Source organism: Hibiscus syriacus, unplaced genomic scaffold (genome assembly GCF_006381635.1).
Source record: "Hibiscus syriacus cultivar Baekdansim isolate YM2019G1 unplaced genomic scaffold, ASM638163v2 tig00111070_pilon, whole genome shotgun sequence".
NCBI classification, from domain to species: Eukaryota; Viridiplantae; Streptophyta; class Magnoliopsida; order Malvales; family Malvaceae; genus Hibiscus; species Hibiscus syriacus.
In genome coordinates, this window is record NW_024062971.1 from 582,203 (window position 1) to 597,423 (window position 15,221).

The 15,221-nt window shown below is 33.9% G+C and overlaps 2 protein-coding genes across 2 annotated transcripts; both read left to right on the plus strand.

Moving 5' to 3' along the window:
* The first annotated feature begins 6,209 nt into the window (after positions 1-6,209).
* On the plus strand, positions 6,210-7,977 carry LOC120151912 (PAP-specific phosphatase HAL2-like). Its single transcript, XM_039164211.1, has 4 exons — positions 6,210-6,597; positions 6,698-7,364; positions 7,458-7,781; positions 7,844-7,977. Exons 1-3 carry the CDS (start codon positions 6,252-6,254, stop codon positions 7,759-7,761), a joined length of 1,317 nt encoding a protein of 438 aa, XP_039020142.1. The 5' UTR covers positions 6,210-6,251; the 3' UTR covers positions 7,762-7,781; positions 7,844-7,977.
* A 911-nt stretch (positions 7,978-8,888) lies between these two features.
* On the plus strand, positions 8,889-10,016 carry LOC120151901. The gene has a single exon (XM_039164205.1). The coding sequence runs from the start codon at positions 8,889-8,891 to the stop codon at positions 10,014-10,016; it is 1,128 nt and encodes a 375-aa protein (XP_039020136.1).
* Positions 10,017-15,221: the final 5,205 nt, after the last annotated feature.

Consider the following 15,221-nt stretch of genomic DNA (forward strand, 5'->3'; position numbering starts at 1 on the left):
AATGTTGTCATGCTCAGAGCAGTGGGTCTCAGGTAAACTCACGTCCTCAAGCGCTTATGTCAACAGTATCTTGTGAACGGTGGGTGGTAGATTCTTGTGCCACACATCATGTTACACCGGATGGAGCAAATCTTGGTCATAAGGTTGACTATAATATCCCAGGTAAGCTTGTTGTTGGTGATGGGATTGCTTTAGATATTAAGTCAGTTAGTAATGCCACTTTGTGTTCCTCCTCTCGAGCTTTATTATTAAATGATTTATTACATGTGCCAAGAATAACTAAGAATCTTCTATCCGTTTCAAAGCTTGTTAGGGGTAACAATGTTTCCTTTGAGTTTCATGCGTATGAATATTGTGTTCGTGATAAAGACCTTGGTGATGTTCTTCTTCGTGGAAGAGATGAAGGTGACATATACTATTTTTTTTGTTGACCCTCAAATGGAAGCCCTTACGATTGTAGAAGCTAACTCCATGACTGCATCGCTTGGCACCTATGAGCTTTGGCATCGACGGTTGGGGTACCCCTCACATGATAGTTTTGTCCAAATTTGTAAAGAAATGAATGTAAATGTTTCAAATGCTATGAATAAAACGTGTGTTGCTTGCCACGTGGGAAAAAACCACTGTAACACCTGAGCCCGTATCTGAGTCCGATGTATCACATTGACTTTTCAAAACGTTTTCTATACAAATTGGTAAAAGTTTAAATCCCTAATTCAGGAAGATAAACAATTTTCATTAATTAAAACATTTGTTTTTACAAAATCTATAGAGCATATTCATTACAATTCTCTTAGTACATGCCAACTTTATTCAAGATAACAATATACATCTAAAAACATTTCTTTTCTGATATGAACTTTGTAAGGGAGATGCTGACCTGTCTTGCTCCTCATAGTTTCTCTTCTTGCTTTCCGGAACCTACGTGTGAATCATTCACACGCTAAGTCTATGACTTAGTGAGACGAATAAACATATAATGTAAACTCTAACTTGTAATCATGCATGAACAACTACTATTATCATATCATACACATCATATCAAATCAAATCACTCATATACTTTCCATATAACAATTACATACATATCATCATTTATGTTTTTATCTTGCTCCTATACTATTATCCTTCATATCTCTTATCTCTTATTCATGCAATCTCTTATATTCATATTATATATCTTATAACAAATTCTTATATCAGCATACAAGTCATTGATTTTCATTCATGCATACTTTAACATATGTTCATGTATATCACATAACAGATGCACTAACTCATAATACACATATATCATGTCATACAATTCCTATCACACATCATATATATATATATATATATATTACATACATTGTATTCAAAGTTATCTCTTTGTTAGCCCATGTACATATGTGAGAACTAAAGATATGCGAGTACATTGAGGTTGTGCACTATATTGTCATCACAGCTCGTATGGGGTCCCACTAGGGGCATGTGAAATTTGTCCCAAATGACCTATGCATTTGTCCCGAAGGACATAGGTAACACTGTCCATATGTCCCAAAGGACATAGGTAAACTATCCATATGTCTCGAAAGACATAGGTAACCCTCGACTCTTGGCATGCCAAATATACCTCTAGCTCTCCTAACACTTACATAGGCATTTTCTTTTATATCGTTTCACATAGTCATATATCATATGCTCATACCTTTTATCATATAATTTCCCATATTCTTATAATCATATGATTCACTTTCAAGTATCACATATATTTTCTCTTTCCTAATTCTCATGTCACATATCACATGGCTCTCAGTCATGTCTTCATATAGTCACATAGTTCATCTCACTTAACCTCTTATGTTCATATCATATAACATATAAACTCCTAATTTCTTATCCAATATATCATATCATTTATACCTTGTTATCACATAACTATTTATATATCCTTATCACACCAAATAACATATAACCTCTATTAATCTATCCATGTATTCATGCATACATAATAGTCGTATCAACCACATATATTAGCATTCATATATTTACTTATGTTAATACCAAATTACTTACCTCATATTCTCATGTTATCACATAAACATATAAGAACACATCCACACATATAAGCATGCATACATATAAATCATGTCATTCACATACTTCTATATATGAATTCATGCATTTTTACTATTGGAAATAGACTTGTCACAAGTCTTATTTCCTATTAAACATCATATATTAAATAATATGCACTCACATGGCCTCACTATTGAGATTGCGCTTGTTCTTCTTGCTCAAGCATCTATGCCACTTTGCTTTTGATCATATGAAGTTGTCACTGTAGTTTATCTAATTAATCGATTGCCAACAAAGGTGTTGTAAGGAGTGTCACCTTTTGAAAATTTCTTTGGCAAGAAACCAGAATATGGGTTGTTGAAAGTGTTTGGGTGTCGATGTTTTCCATATCTACGACCATTTCTGAAGTATGAGCTTGAGTTTCGATAGTAATCATGTATTTTTCTTGGATACAGTCCTCATCACAAAGGGTTCCAATGTCTCACTTCTGATGGTCGTATATATATATATATATCACGACATGTGGTTTTGATAAGGTGAATTTTTCTTTTGTAGATGTTGCTCATGCAGGAACTTCATCTAGAAAAGTTGGTCAGCAACCCCAGTCTCTAGAAGTTGTTACGGATGTAGAAAAGTTTAGAAGATGTGATGGTTCTACCTCATTAGATGTGGATTGTGGATCTAGTGATGGTACTTCAGTTCCTATTGAAACTGGTTTACTTGTTGTGCATGAGGAAGCATCCAGGGTAGCAAGTTTGGATGGTAATAGTAGAATTCCTACTTCCCACTCATCTAGTCCTATACATAATAGTCATAATGAGAACATAGGTAGTACTACGGAGCCAATTCAGTCGCTTGATGAACAACATGATAATGATGAAAGTACTGTGAATAAGCACCCGATGCTTACGCGAAATAAATATGGTATCTTTAAGCCTAAGGTGTATACAAGTTTCTTTTATGATACAATACCAACCAATGTTCGATGGGCATTACAGTCTCTTAGTTGGAAGGTTGTTGTCTACACGGAGTTTGATGCATTTCAAGAAAACAAGACTTGGTCACTTGTTTCTTTACCCAAATGGCGCGATGTTGTTGGGTGCAAATAGCTCTTCAAAGTAAAGAAGAATCTGGATGGTTTTTTTCAAAGGTATAAAGCCCGGTTGGTCGCCAAACATTACTCACAGGTTTCTAGATATGACTTTAAAGATATCTTCAGTCCGGTTATAAAGTTTGCCACGCTGAATGTTATTCTTTCGCTTGTTGTTACTAAGAACTGGCCTCTGCGTCAAGTAGTTGTGAACAACGTATTCTTGAATAGAGATCTGTCCAAATATGTGTTCATGCAACAACCTCCAGGGTTTGAAGAATGTGTTGTTGATGGTTCTCCTATGATGTGTAAGCTTCACAAAGCCCTGTATGGTCTTCGCTAGGCTCCAATGAATTAGCATGATAAGCTTAAGGCTAGTATTGAGCAAATTGGATTTGCTGAATCACGAGCAAATTTGTCACTCTTTGTGAAGTGTGTGGATAGTTGATATATGTTTGTTTTGGTTTATATTGACGACATAATAGTTACTGGTGAATCTAGCGATGATATTGAAAGAGTGATTCAACTCTTGAAAGATGATTTCTCACTCAAGGATTTGGGTGAACTGATATTTTTTTCTTGGCATTGAGGTTAAAAAGAGTAGTGGCAAGTTTGTTATCTCTCAAATGAAGTATATTCTTGAGTTGTTAGAACGGACAAATATGATTAATGACAATCCAACTGCTACTCCAATGGTGGGGTTATTGAAATTGAATCATGAAGCAGGGTCATTGTTGTTTAACTCTCGTGAGTATCGAAGTATAGTTGAGGCATTTTTGTATGTCTGCCACACTTAACCTGACGTTGCGTTTAGAGTGAATAAGGTCGTCCAACACATGCATGCACCTCGTGAGTCTCATATGGCAGCAGTCAAACATATACTTCGATATTTGGCTGGTACCTTGGTCTATGGTCTCACGTTCTTGGCTGCTGATGCAGGACTAAAGGTTGTGGCTTTTGCTTATGCAGATTACGGGTGATGCAGATGATCGTTTCAAGGTCGACCATGGAGACAGAATATCGAAGTGTCTCAGACGCAGTAGCTGAAGTAACATGGGTTAGTGCATTGCTAGCTAATTTAGGTGTAAAGCAACATGAAGAGTCGATTATCTAGTGTGCTAATACCAGTACCATTGCCATGAGCGTGAATCCAATTTACCATGCTCAGTCTAAACACGTGGATATGGATGCTTATTTTATTAGAGAAAAGGTTGTTGCTAAAGTGTTACGTGTCAGCTATGTTCCGACCAGCTGTCAGATTGCAGATGGTCTCACAAAGCTTCTGACTAAAGCTCCGTTTGAAGTATTCAGGGACAAGGTCTGTTTCTTACCTTGTTAACGCAGGAGGATGAGGAAGTAGAGTAAATATTGGAATAGTTAGATGCACATGAGTTGTTAAGCTGTTAGAGGTGTTGTTAAGGTCGTTAGCTGAGCAATTAGAGTTAGGTATACGGTTAGATTAGTTGTGAAGCTGCTATAAAACCAGTGTACTTGTAGTTCAGAAAAACGAAGAAAGAAAATCATTACTCTTCCATTTCTTTTATGTTTACTTCAGTTTTCCAATAATATTAAACTATATATATCAAAGAATTTAGATTTTGAATGTAGAAAGTTTAAGCTTTCAAGTTACGAGTCATTCATTACCTAAATATAACTATTGGTAATGACTGATGATTAATTAGATTGATTGGGGGAATAATAAAGTGATTTTTCTTTGAAAATTTATAATTGTATATAATTTAAATATTTTTATATTTTACTTAATAATATATTTTAATTTTTAAAAAAATTATAAGTTTATTTGTTAATACAAATTTATAAAATTTTACATCACTTCTGATTACACGCTTTGATAACACTTGTAAGGTTCAACATTGGGATGATGACGACCAGGAAGATAGACGTGCAAACTTGAGTTATCAAAGATCTTTCTTTTCCCCTTGGTCCATCAATGAAGTTTAATGACCATTTAAAGCCTTCCTACATCATTCCTTAAGTGCAATTAACGCCCATGGATTATTGAAGGAGAAGTGAAAAGGAAAGATGTTATCTACATTTAATGTTAATAAAAAGGTATAATGTCAAATATAATCCTCAATGGTTACCAAAATGGTCATTTGATCTCTATTATCTTTTTAGAGCATTTTAACCCCCAACGTCTGACTTTAGAACAAAAACTCCCTCTATATATGAAAATGATTAGTTAACACACGATTGAAATTCTAAAATAGGAGATTTTTTAATATGAAACGAAAGTTGAGGGTGAAAATAAAAAAAAGAATAAGGGATAAAGTTATCATTTTGTCAAATGTTAAGGGCATTTTTGCCCTAAAATAAAACCTTTGGGGGGCAAAAATGCTCCAAAAATAGAAGAGTTTAAAATGATCATTTTTATAAATATTGATGGATACTTTTAATATTATGTATAACAAAAAGGTTAATTGATAATTTGATTAAAGATTATTTTAATATTATTTTTAAAAGTTATAATACTAAAATAATAAATTTAATATTTGATCAAATTGTTATTTTAGTCCATATTCTTTTAGTACTTCAACTTCCCCGTATCATTTTGAGATGAAATATCAAATGATTAAATAAAACTCACTAGTTGACTAACATTTATAAATTATATATATATTTATCTAAAGTGATTATGTGTCATATGTCTAAGTATAAACTTAATACATGACTCTTATCTAAAATAATGACGTAACATATATCACGTCATAACTTTAAATATTTATCATATGATGTATCTTCATTTTTTAACACATATTATGTGATACATCGTCACTTTGAACATATCATCACCTTACTCGACTAACTTTTTTTCACTCAACCAGAAATATTTCATCTTAAAATAAAATATTAAATAAAAATAAAAATAAAATGAAAAACATATCAAATGAAAATAAATTTTGATACTATGTAAATTCTCGGGCTGCATTTTTATTGGAAAATGATCAAATAGTTTCGGTCACTTACATTTTGTCATTTTCCCCCTTCCATTTCCATATTTATACACCTTTTTTCATGGTCTTAACGTCCACCAAAGCCACGAAGAAGAGAGTGAGGGTGTGTCTAATCAACCTCCCAAATGCCTTTAAATTGTTGTACCCTGGGTTTCAGAGTCCTACATCTCCCGGGACAACAACCAAAAGTACCCCACACCAACAAATTAGCACCAACAACCTACGTAGGAACTTGCTTCCCAACAAAGCTTGGGAAAAAACCTCATCAAAACAAGTCCTTCCACATTGTTTCTCAGTCAAAGTTCAACCAAAACTACTCTCCTTATTCCCCTGTAATGGAAGACCAGGCAGAGCTTGTTGTTTCACCTGCAGGACAAGAAACATACGCCCGGGAATTGGATGTCGCTGTCAGGGCTGTTCAAATGGCTTGTTCACTCTGTCAGAATGTCCAACACACTTCAGTTCTGGCGGGTAATGTCAATCACCTTTGTTCTGTTTGATTCTTTGTCTGAATTGTGTTCTTGACAACGATTATGTTCAACTGATCATCTTGATTATGCTTTATAATCAGATTGGAGTGTTCGAGTAACGGTAAGCTGGATACTATGTGAATCTTTCGGGTGTCAAAATGTGTCGATTCTGGCCAAAGAAGATGTTCAAAGCCTCTCTAAAGCTGATGCAACTGGTGTGCTAGATGCTGTGGTGAAAACGGCCAATGACTGTCTAACCGAGGCGCCGCATTTCGGGATTAAGGGACCGGAAAGGCCGCTCGGGAGTTCGGATGTTCTCGAAGCCATTAGTCACTGCACTTCAACTGGAGGTCCTACTGGAAGATTTTGGGCACTTGGCCCCGTACGAGGCGATCAATACTCTGTTTCTTTAGCATTAATAGAGGATGGGGAAGTTGTGCTCGGTGTTCTCGGTTGCCCGAATTATCCGATGAATAAGGAATGGCTAACTTATCAACACCGCTATCACCGGATCCTATCGAAACTCGCCCCAGCGACATCAGAATCATGGGATAAAGGGTGCGTGATTTATGCAAGGAAAGGTAGCGGTAAGGCTTGGATACAACCTTTACACCAGAAGAATAAGCTGCTAACAAGGCCAAACTCTGCAATAACTGTTCAAGTATCCTTAATCGATAATCCGGGGCTGGCTACTTTCTGTGATCCGGTCGAGAAGTCAAATTCAACCCACTCCTTCACAGAAGGATTAGCTCACAGTCATGGCCTTAGGTGCATATGTAGTTTTCATGTTTTATATCTCATTTCCATGCACAAACTCCATACGTATAACAAAAAACATGATTATATGTACCGCAAATGCAGGAAGCAACCGCTGCGTGTGTACGACGCGGCAAAATATGTCGCCATAGCCAGAGGAGACGCTGAAATATTTATGAATTTCACGAGGACGGGGAACAAGGAGAAGATATGGGATCATGCAGCTGGTGTTCTTATCATACAGGAAGCTGGTGGTGTTGTAACAGATGCAGGGGGATCCCCACTGGATTTTTCGAAAGGCATGTCCATAGAAGGTATCGATCGAGGCATAGTCGCTTGTTCCGGAGCTAAACTCCATGAAGAAATCATCAACGCCATTGATGCTAGCTGGAACTCCTCCAATCTATGATCAATTTTACATTTGCGTATTGATTACTGCAAACCAGAGATGCTATGGCAGAGTGAAGGCCGCTATGTAAATGGTTATTTATATAAAGCTAAGTTGTAAAGCTGATTCAGCATCAGCCAATAAGTTTGGTCTTTATCATAAGTTTGTACTAATAGCTTTGTATTACGTTTGAGCTTCGAGTTTATATTTATAAATAAATAAATTGCTTTTCACACATATTTCGAGTACAATTTGATTTGGTTGTTTAATTGAAAACAATTTTCGGATAATAAAATTTTTACTTTTAGTCAATTTTCGAATTTTCAATTATCTGTCATCATTTATGATAAAATTGATATCAAAATATTTATATTTCTCTCGTTTTTCTTATCATATATTTAATTTTTTTTCGATAAGATTAATTTTGAGATATATTGTACATATTAAAACCTTCAAATTTAATAAAATCCCAAACTTCAAAAAAATGATAGACTTTTATGTTTAATTTTGTGAGTTTTAAAGAATATTTGAAAAAAATAAATTGATGGTATTTGATGATAACCCAAAGTAGAGGAAAATCTTAAATTTAATTATGAAAATGAAGAAAAATAATAAAGGATAAAAAATCACAAGAAAAAAATATTACATGACTCCCACATTTGCACGTATCAGAATAAAAATATTACATCATATAATTATTAATGATTTAATAATAAAAAAATCAAAAATTAATAATTAAATTGAAATTCATTTATAATTAGTGACAAAAACAAAATAAATTCTAAAATTCAACGACTAATGGTATACTTTACCCCGAAATAATTTCAAAATAAAGTGACAAAACTAACGAAATTGCAAATAAAAAATGAAGTGTTGAAAAGCTCAATGGCAAAATAAATTTGAAATAAAATCTGTGCAGCTCCATCCAGCCGCCAGCTTACACAGAATCCGGTCAGTTTAGCCCCTTCTCACCTTTATACACCGGTAACCGCCGTATGCTGGAACAGGAACGGAAAGAACCGCTTTCCCTTTCTTTCTTTTCGCCGGTTTAGTTTTTTTTTTCTTGTAAAGACATTACCCGGAAGCTATATATATAGTTTATTCCATTACCGGAAATTTTTGCTTAAAATTACATTGAAATAGCTCTCATGTTCCCCAAAGTTCATGCATTACTCAAGTTCAAGTTTCTGGTCTCTGCCTCGAGCCGCGGTTTTACGATTCCAAACTCTGCTTTTCGGATCACTGCCACCTATTCGACAATATGCCAGAACCAAGTTGAAAGCCTGAGGGAGGAAGCTGTAGAGCATCCGACAGACTCCGTTGAGATTTTCAGGAAATGGGGTTGCGGTGAAGATGATTTGTCGAATATCTTTTCGCGCAAACCCTCTTTGCGCCGCGCTCAAGTCACTCCCCTCTTATCCAAATTCAACTTGCTGAGCAGCTTGGGACTTACCGGTTCAGACATTGTCAAGATAATCAATTGTCGCCCTCGTTTTCTCTGTTCTCGTATCAATAACTGCTTCGAGGAGCGGATCGAGTTTTTCATTGGACTGTTTGGATCGCGAGAAATGCTGCGTAAAGCACTCATTAGGAACCCTTCACTCTTGGTGTATGATTTCCACAATAAGGTGAAACCAGTCATTGCATTGTATGAAGAGTTCGGGATTACTGGAAATGACTTGATTGCTATGCTCATCTCGCGTCCCACATTGATTTCAAGGACTTCTTTCAACGAGGAGAAGATGGAATTCATAAAGAAAACAGAGGTTTCAAGAGGTTCCAAAATGTACAAGTATGTGGTTTCACTCGTCGGGATATCGCGGATCGAGACGATACGCGAGAAGCTGACGAACTTGGAGAAATTTGGTTGTTCGGAGGAGGAGGTTTGGAGTCTCTTCGGACGTTCACCCTTCATTCTCACACTCTCGGTCGAGAAAGTTCAGAGGAACATGACCTTTGTTTTGGGGATGATGAAGCTGTCTCCGAAAGTGGTGCTTCGGAAACCCTTTTTACTGTTCTGCAATCTCGAAGCGGTGTTGAAACCGCGGGTCTTGTTGGCTCGGAAGATAAAGGAGATGGACCTTCACCCACAGGTTGACGGATCAGTCATGCTGACGGCGCTGAGGATGAAAGAAGATCGGTTCTTGAATGTGTTTGTTAAGTGTCATCCACAGGAGGTGGCCACCCAACTGTTGGAGTTCTACAGACATGCCAAAGGTCTCAGGCCATTGGCCGAATCCTCCAAAAAGATAAAGCGTACAGGATTTCCATTTTAAGCATTTTCGTTCCTTTGATGCTGTCTTCATTTCTTTTGTTCCTTGAAAGTTCATTACTTTAAACGTTAAGATTGTTCTCTTTTCTGAAACTTGGATATTTTCCATGTTGAAATTATATTTTCTGAAAAATATTTTAGAGTGTTCGGAAGCGGTTGTGTAAATTATTTTTCACTAATTAAAGAATTTTTCAGAAATTATTTACTCAAAATATTAAATATAATAAATAATATTATTTATCATAAAAATTTAATATTATTATTTTTAAAATATTAGAGTACTTTATTTATTATTATTAAAATATTATTTTTATAATTTAAAAATAAAATATTAATATTAGTAAATTCTATTAATAAATAATATAAATTTTATTAATAATTTATTATATATTATTAAAATAAAAAGATAAATTCTTATATTATATTATTATAATATATAATTGAGTATATCATTATAATATTAATAAATATATTTTAAATAATTTAACCATTAATATTTTAATTAAAATGATATTAAAATATTATATCAATATTAATTCATAAAATAAAATTATTTTGAGTATCTATTATTTGAAGTGAAAAGTTTGAAAAATGACTATAAAAAAATCAGACCGTAAGTCATTTTCCAGAAAATACATAGGAAATTCTGTTGACCGAAAAAATATTTTACGTTGACCAACCAATTTTCCTTCAACCAAACGATAGAAAATGAGGAAAACAATTTCCAAAAAACGTTTTACGTGAAACAATTAGGTGCTGACCTAAGTTCACCTTTCTTTGACATAAAATATCACGTCAATTCATATATATATATATATATATATATATATATATATATATATATCATCTCTTTGTTAGATATGCACAGATTCATCTGTGTTTTCTGGATCATACTCTTCATTTATCTTAAGGGTAAAATATCAAACATTCTCAGGGTTCTTTTTTTTGTTGATTTTTCTCAACTATGAAAAATTGTAAAATGGTCAGCCCAAAGTAACAAGTTGATTTGTTGTCGTTAAAAAATTGGTAGCAGATAATATATCAATATAATAATAAATTTAACCCGTAGTCTTTTATATTTGGTTTTGATTTTATTGAAACGGTCTTTTTGGAGGGGAAAAAGGGGGTCTCGTTTCGAAAATAATTCTTTGGAACGACTGGTTAATGAAAAAACGTGATTCGATGAGTCATCACCAATATTTGATTAGGGTGTGATTAGACACTCAAAATGTATTTGTCATTTTAATAAAATATTAATTTTAATTAAAGCGAAAAACTTGATGTATGCGTTACCAAACTTTGAGTTCGGGAGTCGGTTACGTGTAGGGAAGAATTAGCACCCCACAATGCCCTAAATTTGTACCTAATCGATTAATTAATTGTCTTTGCAATAAAGTAACAAGTTCGAGTCTAATTCAATTTAAGATCTCCTAAAATAACATTCTTTGAAATTTGGATGAAAGATGATAATATTTAATTATTACATATCGAGAAGAATCGATCTCTCATACCTTGAAGCAATCGATTCTTCCTCCAATCGAAATAAAGAAATATTAAAATTTCATTCTAAAGTTCACTATTAATTCAAAATAATAACACCCAAAATAATTTTAAGAGTGAAAATGATAATATCTAATTATTTCCAATCGAGAATATATGACCTTTTGTGCATTAAAACATTCATTTATTACCCTAATTGAAATAAAGGGATATTGCTATTTTGCCTTAAAATTACAAAGCGATTCTAATGAAAAAAATAATATCTAATGATTTCCAATCGAGAATAAACGACATCTCGTACCTTAAAGCAGATATTTATTACTCGGACTGAAACGAAAGGATATTACTATTCTCAATGTCGATTCAAATGTTATTGTCTTGAAAACCTATCGGAAAACACATGCAAAAATAAAACAAATAAAAGCATAACAAACAATAAATTAATTAACTATTTTACCGATATTTAATAAGAAAAATGATGTTCAATTATTTAAATATCTTGAGACGAGACCTTAGATTTGATCTAACAGTCTTTTCTCAATGAATTTAATTAAAAGAACATTAATGTTTTTTTCTCAATCCCCGACTTTTAAGAATGAAATTGATTTAATTTGTGTCACTAAATTGGATAACTTTCATTTTAAAATTATCGAAAGTAACTTTCTTATAAGTTAAGACAGTCACTTTACGACAATATTAAAATGGTCGAATATTACCCTTAGTCAATTTATTTCGAATCGAGTCAAGGGATGCTTATGAGGATATCATGCGAGATTAATTAGGACTAAAATGAATTAAAATGCAAAAACATGCAAAAATTAAAAATAAAACAAAATATACAAGTGACTAAAATTAACATTTTCAATATTTAATGCTGAAATTACAAGGAGTGAAAAATAAATAATGCATGGGGCTAAATCGAACTAAATTAAAATTATATGGCTGAAGTAAAATAAATAAAAACATATATTCAGGTTCGAAATATAAACATGCAAAAATACAAGGGGTTATACAGAGAATATCCCTAAAATTAAATATCAGGCATAAAAGGGTAAATTACATAAATAATTCTTATAGGGACTAACATGCAAAAACATGCTAAAAGTATGGGGACTAAAATGATATTATACCAAATATTGCAAAGCATGAATAAAATGGAAAAATAACGAAACTGGTCATTCCCATTGACTATTCTACAAAAACACTCTGAAACTAGGGGGACCTTTGTGTAATTTCCCCCGAAATTTCCTATATAAATACAACTTTTTGTTTTTTTTTCATTTCTAACAGATTTCAAAGGAAAAAAAATGAGAGAGCCCTCTGCTATCTCTCAAAGTTCATTGGCCGGCCCACTGCCGGCCACCGCGACTCACTTCCGGCCATCATTCAGCCGTCGCGCCGGCCATCACACACGGTGGCTGAAATTTCCAAACTCAACCAAAATTATTCATCCACTCCGATCTACCACCCTAGACCCTTCTTCTAGGCTAAAACGACCCTAAACCCCCAAAATAAGCCCCCAACCTTTCAATTTTCACACTCCGACCGCTGGAGAAGGCGAATCGGCTCCCCTCCGACAACTACCCTCTAAGGTAAACTCTACTCTCTCTCTCAGGTTTTATTTAAAAGCGTAGTTTTTTTATTATATTTATTTTTTTCTAAACTATATAGAAAAATAATAAAAAATACCTCGAAAGAAAACTCAAAATCTCTGCTTTTATTGTTTTTTAATATGGAGGTTTTTTGTGAACCCTTTTTACATTTTTGGTTCGACTTATATAGCCCGTGTTTTACATATATTACTTGCTTTTTCTTTTTTGAATGAAAATGATTAATGTGAAAAAGAGTGGTTTTTGCGTGTTGATCTTGGTATTCGGCTGCTTGTTGATTTGTGATTCTGACATTGCAGGGGGCTTGGTTGGTGGCAACAATGGTGGATTGGGATTGGGTTAAACGGGCAGTGGAATCTGCTCGATTTGGACCGTTGGATGGGTCCAAATATGACGGCTATTGAAACGGAGACTGAGACATATTAGGGTAAACCCTAATTTTGGTTCGATCTGGATCTTCCATCTTCAACTCGATCGGACGACTGGGATGAGAAGACGGCTGAAGCTAAAGATGAGAAACCCTAGTCGAGTTTGGGCCACTTGATCGGGCTGCAGCATTGGGCTTGAGGGCTGTTGTAACACCCAACCCGTATCCGACCCGGATATGAATCCGAGGTGTCACCTTAACTATTCAAAACATGTACATTTATAAAACCCATAGAAAATTTTAAAACTTATATTCGATAAAGTAATTCTTTTTTAAAAACATGTTCAAAACCTTACCAGACTCCATCAGAGCGTATATTCTTAATAACTTAGTTTACATGCCAACATACTAATTTACATAACAAAACATAACTTACAAAAGATTTCTGATCTGATCTTTGAGCAGAGATATGTTGTTTTGCTGGTACTAGGCGTTATCATCTTACTTATCAACACCTACGCGTAAGACACTTACACGCTAAGTTATAAACTTAGTGAGACATGTAAATACATATGTAATTAACAAATGCATGTACATACTATATAATACACATTCTACTTAACATGAACATAGTATATAATCACTAAATCACCTCAATATATGAACAATTACTATGATCATATCCTACACAAACACATAGCATTTCATATCACCATTACACATATGCACTGGTTATCATTATTATCATATAATCCTCACTTATCACTTACACATGTCATATATCACATATACCATTTTACGAAAATACACATATCATCATATCAAATTATTTATTCTTTTTAAAGCCTATACACACTTATGAGAATTTAAGGTATGTGAGTACATAGAGGTTGTGCACTATACTGTCACTACAGCTCGTATAATTCCCACTAGGGGCGCGTAGAATTTGCCCCGTAGGACCACTATGTCCCGAAAGACCACATATAACACATATCACATATGTCCCGAAGGACTACGTAGAACCCTCAACTCTTGGCATGCCAACTATACCCCTAGCTCTCATACACATAACATGGGAATTATTATAATATTAGCACATTTTCACATATTCATATCATATACACATATAAGCTCAAGGCTTCTTATCACATATATCATGTAATACTCACGTGGAGTTTCATATCTTTTTATCATATATGTCATATCACAAGTTCTTGTATTTACATCACATGTCATCACGTAGCTCATGTCACGTTTTCATATGATTTCATATTCACATATCACTTAGCTTGTTTCTTGTTATTATATCTTCTCATATACATATAAACACATATTTTCTCATCTTATAATTTATATTACACATGCATGTAATCTTATAACTTATTATCTAAGATAACATTCTTGTATTGTTTCATAGATCGTTATCACATAAATGCATATCACATAACATATAATGCAAGCAAGACACATTCACATAGTATACAATCCTAATCATACCTCAACTCATGCTATCATATACTCATATAAATCACATACCTTTATTCACATAGATCATATGTACATATGCACTTAACATCTAGACACATACCTTTATTCATATACATCTACATCATAACACTACATGCTTATATTCCAATATCCATATAGCTTACAATCGGAATTAGACTTATCACAAGTCTTAATTCCCTTACGTAACCCAATCTTAAAACATGTACTCACCTGGGTCTCAATG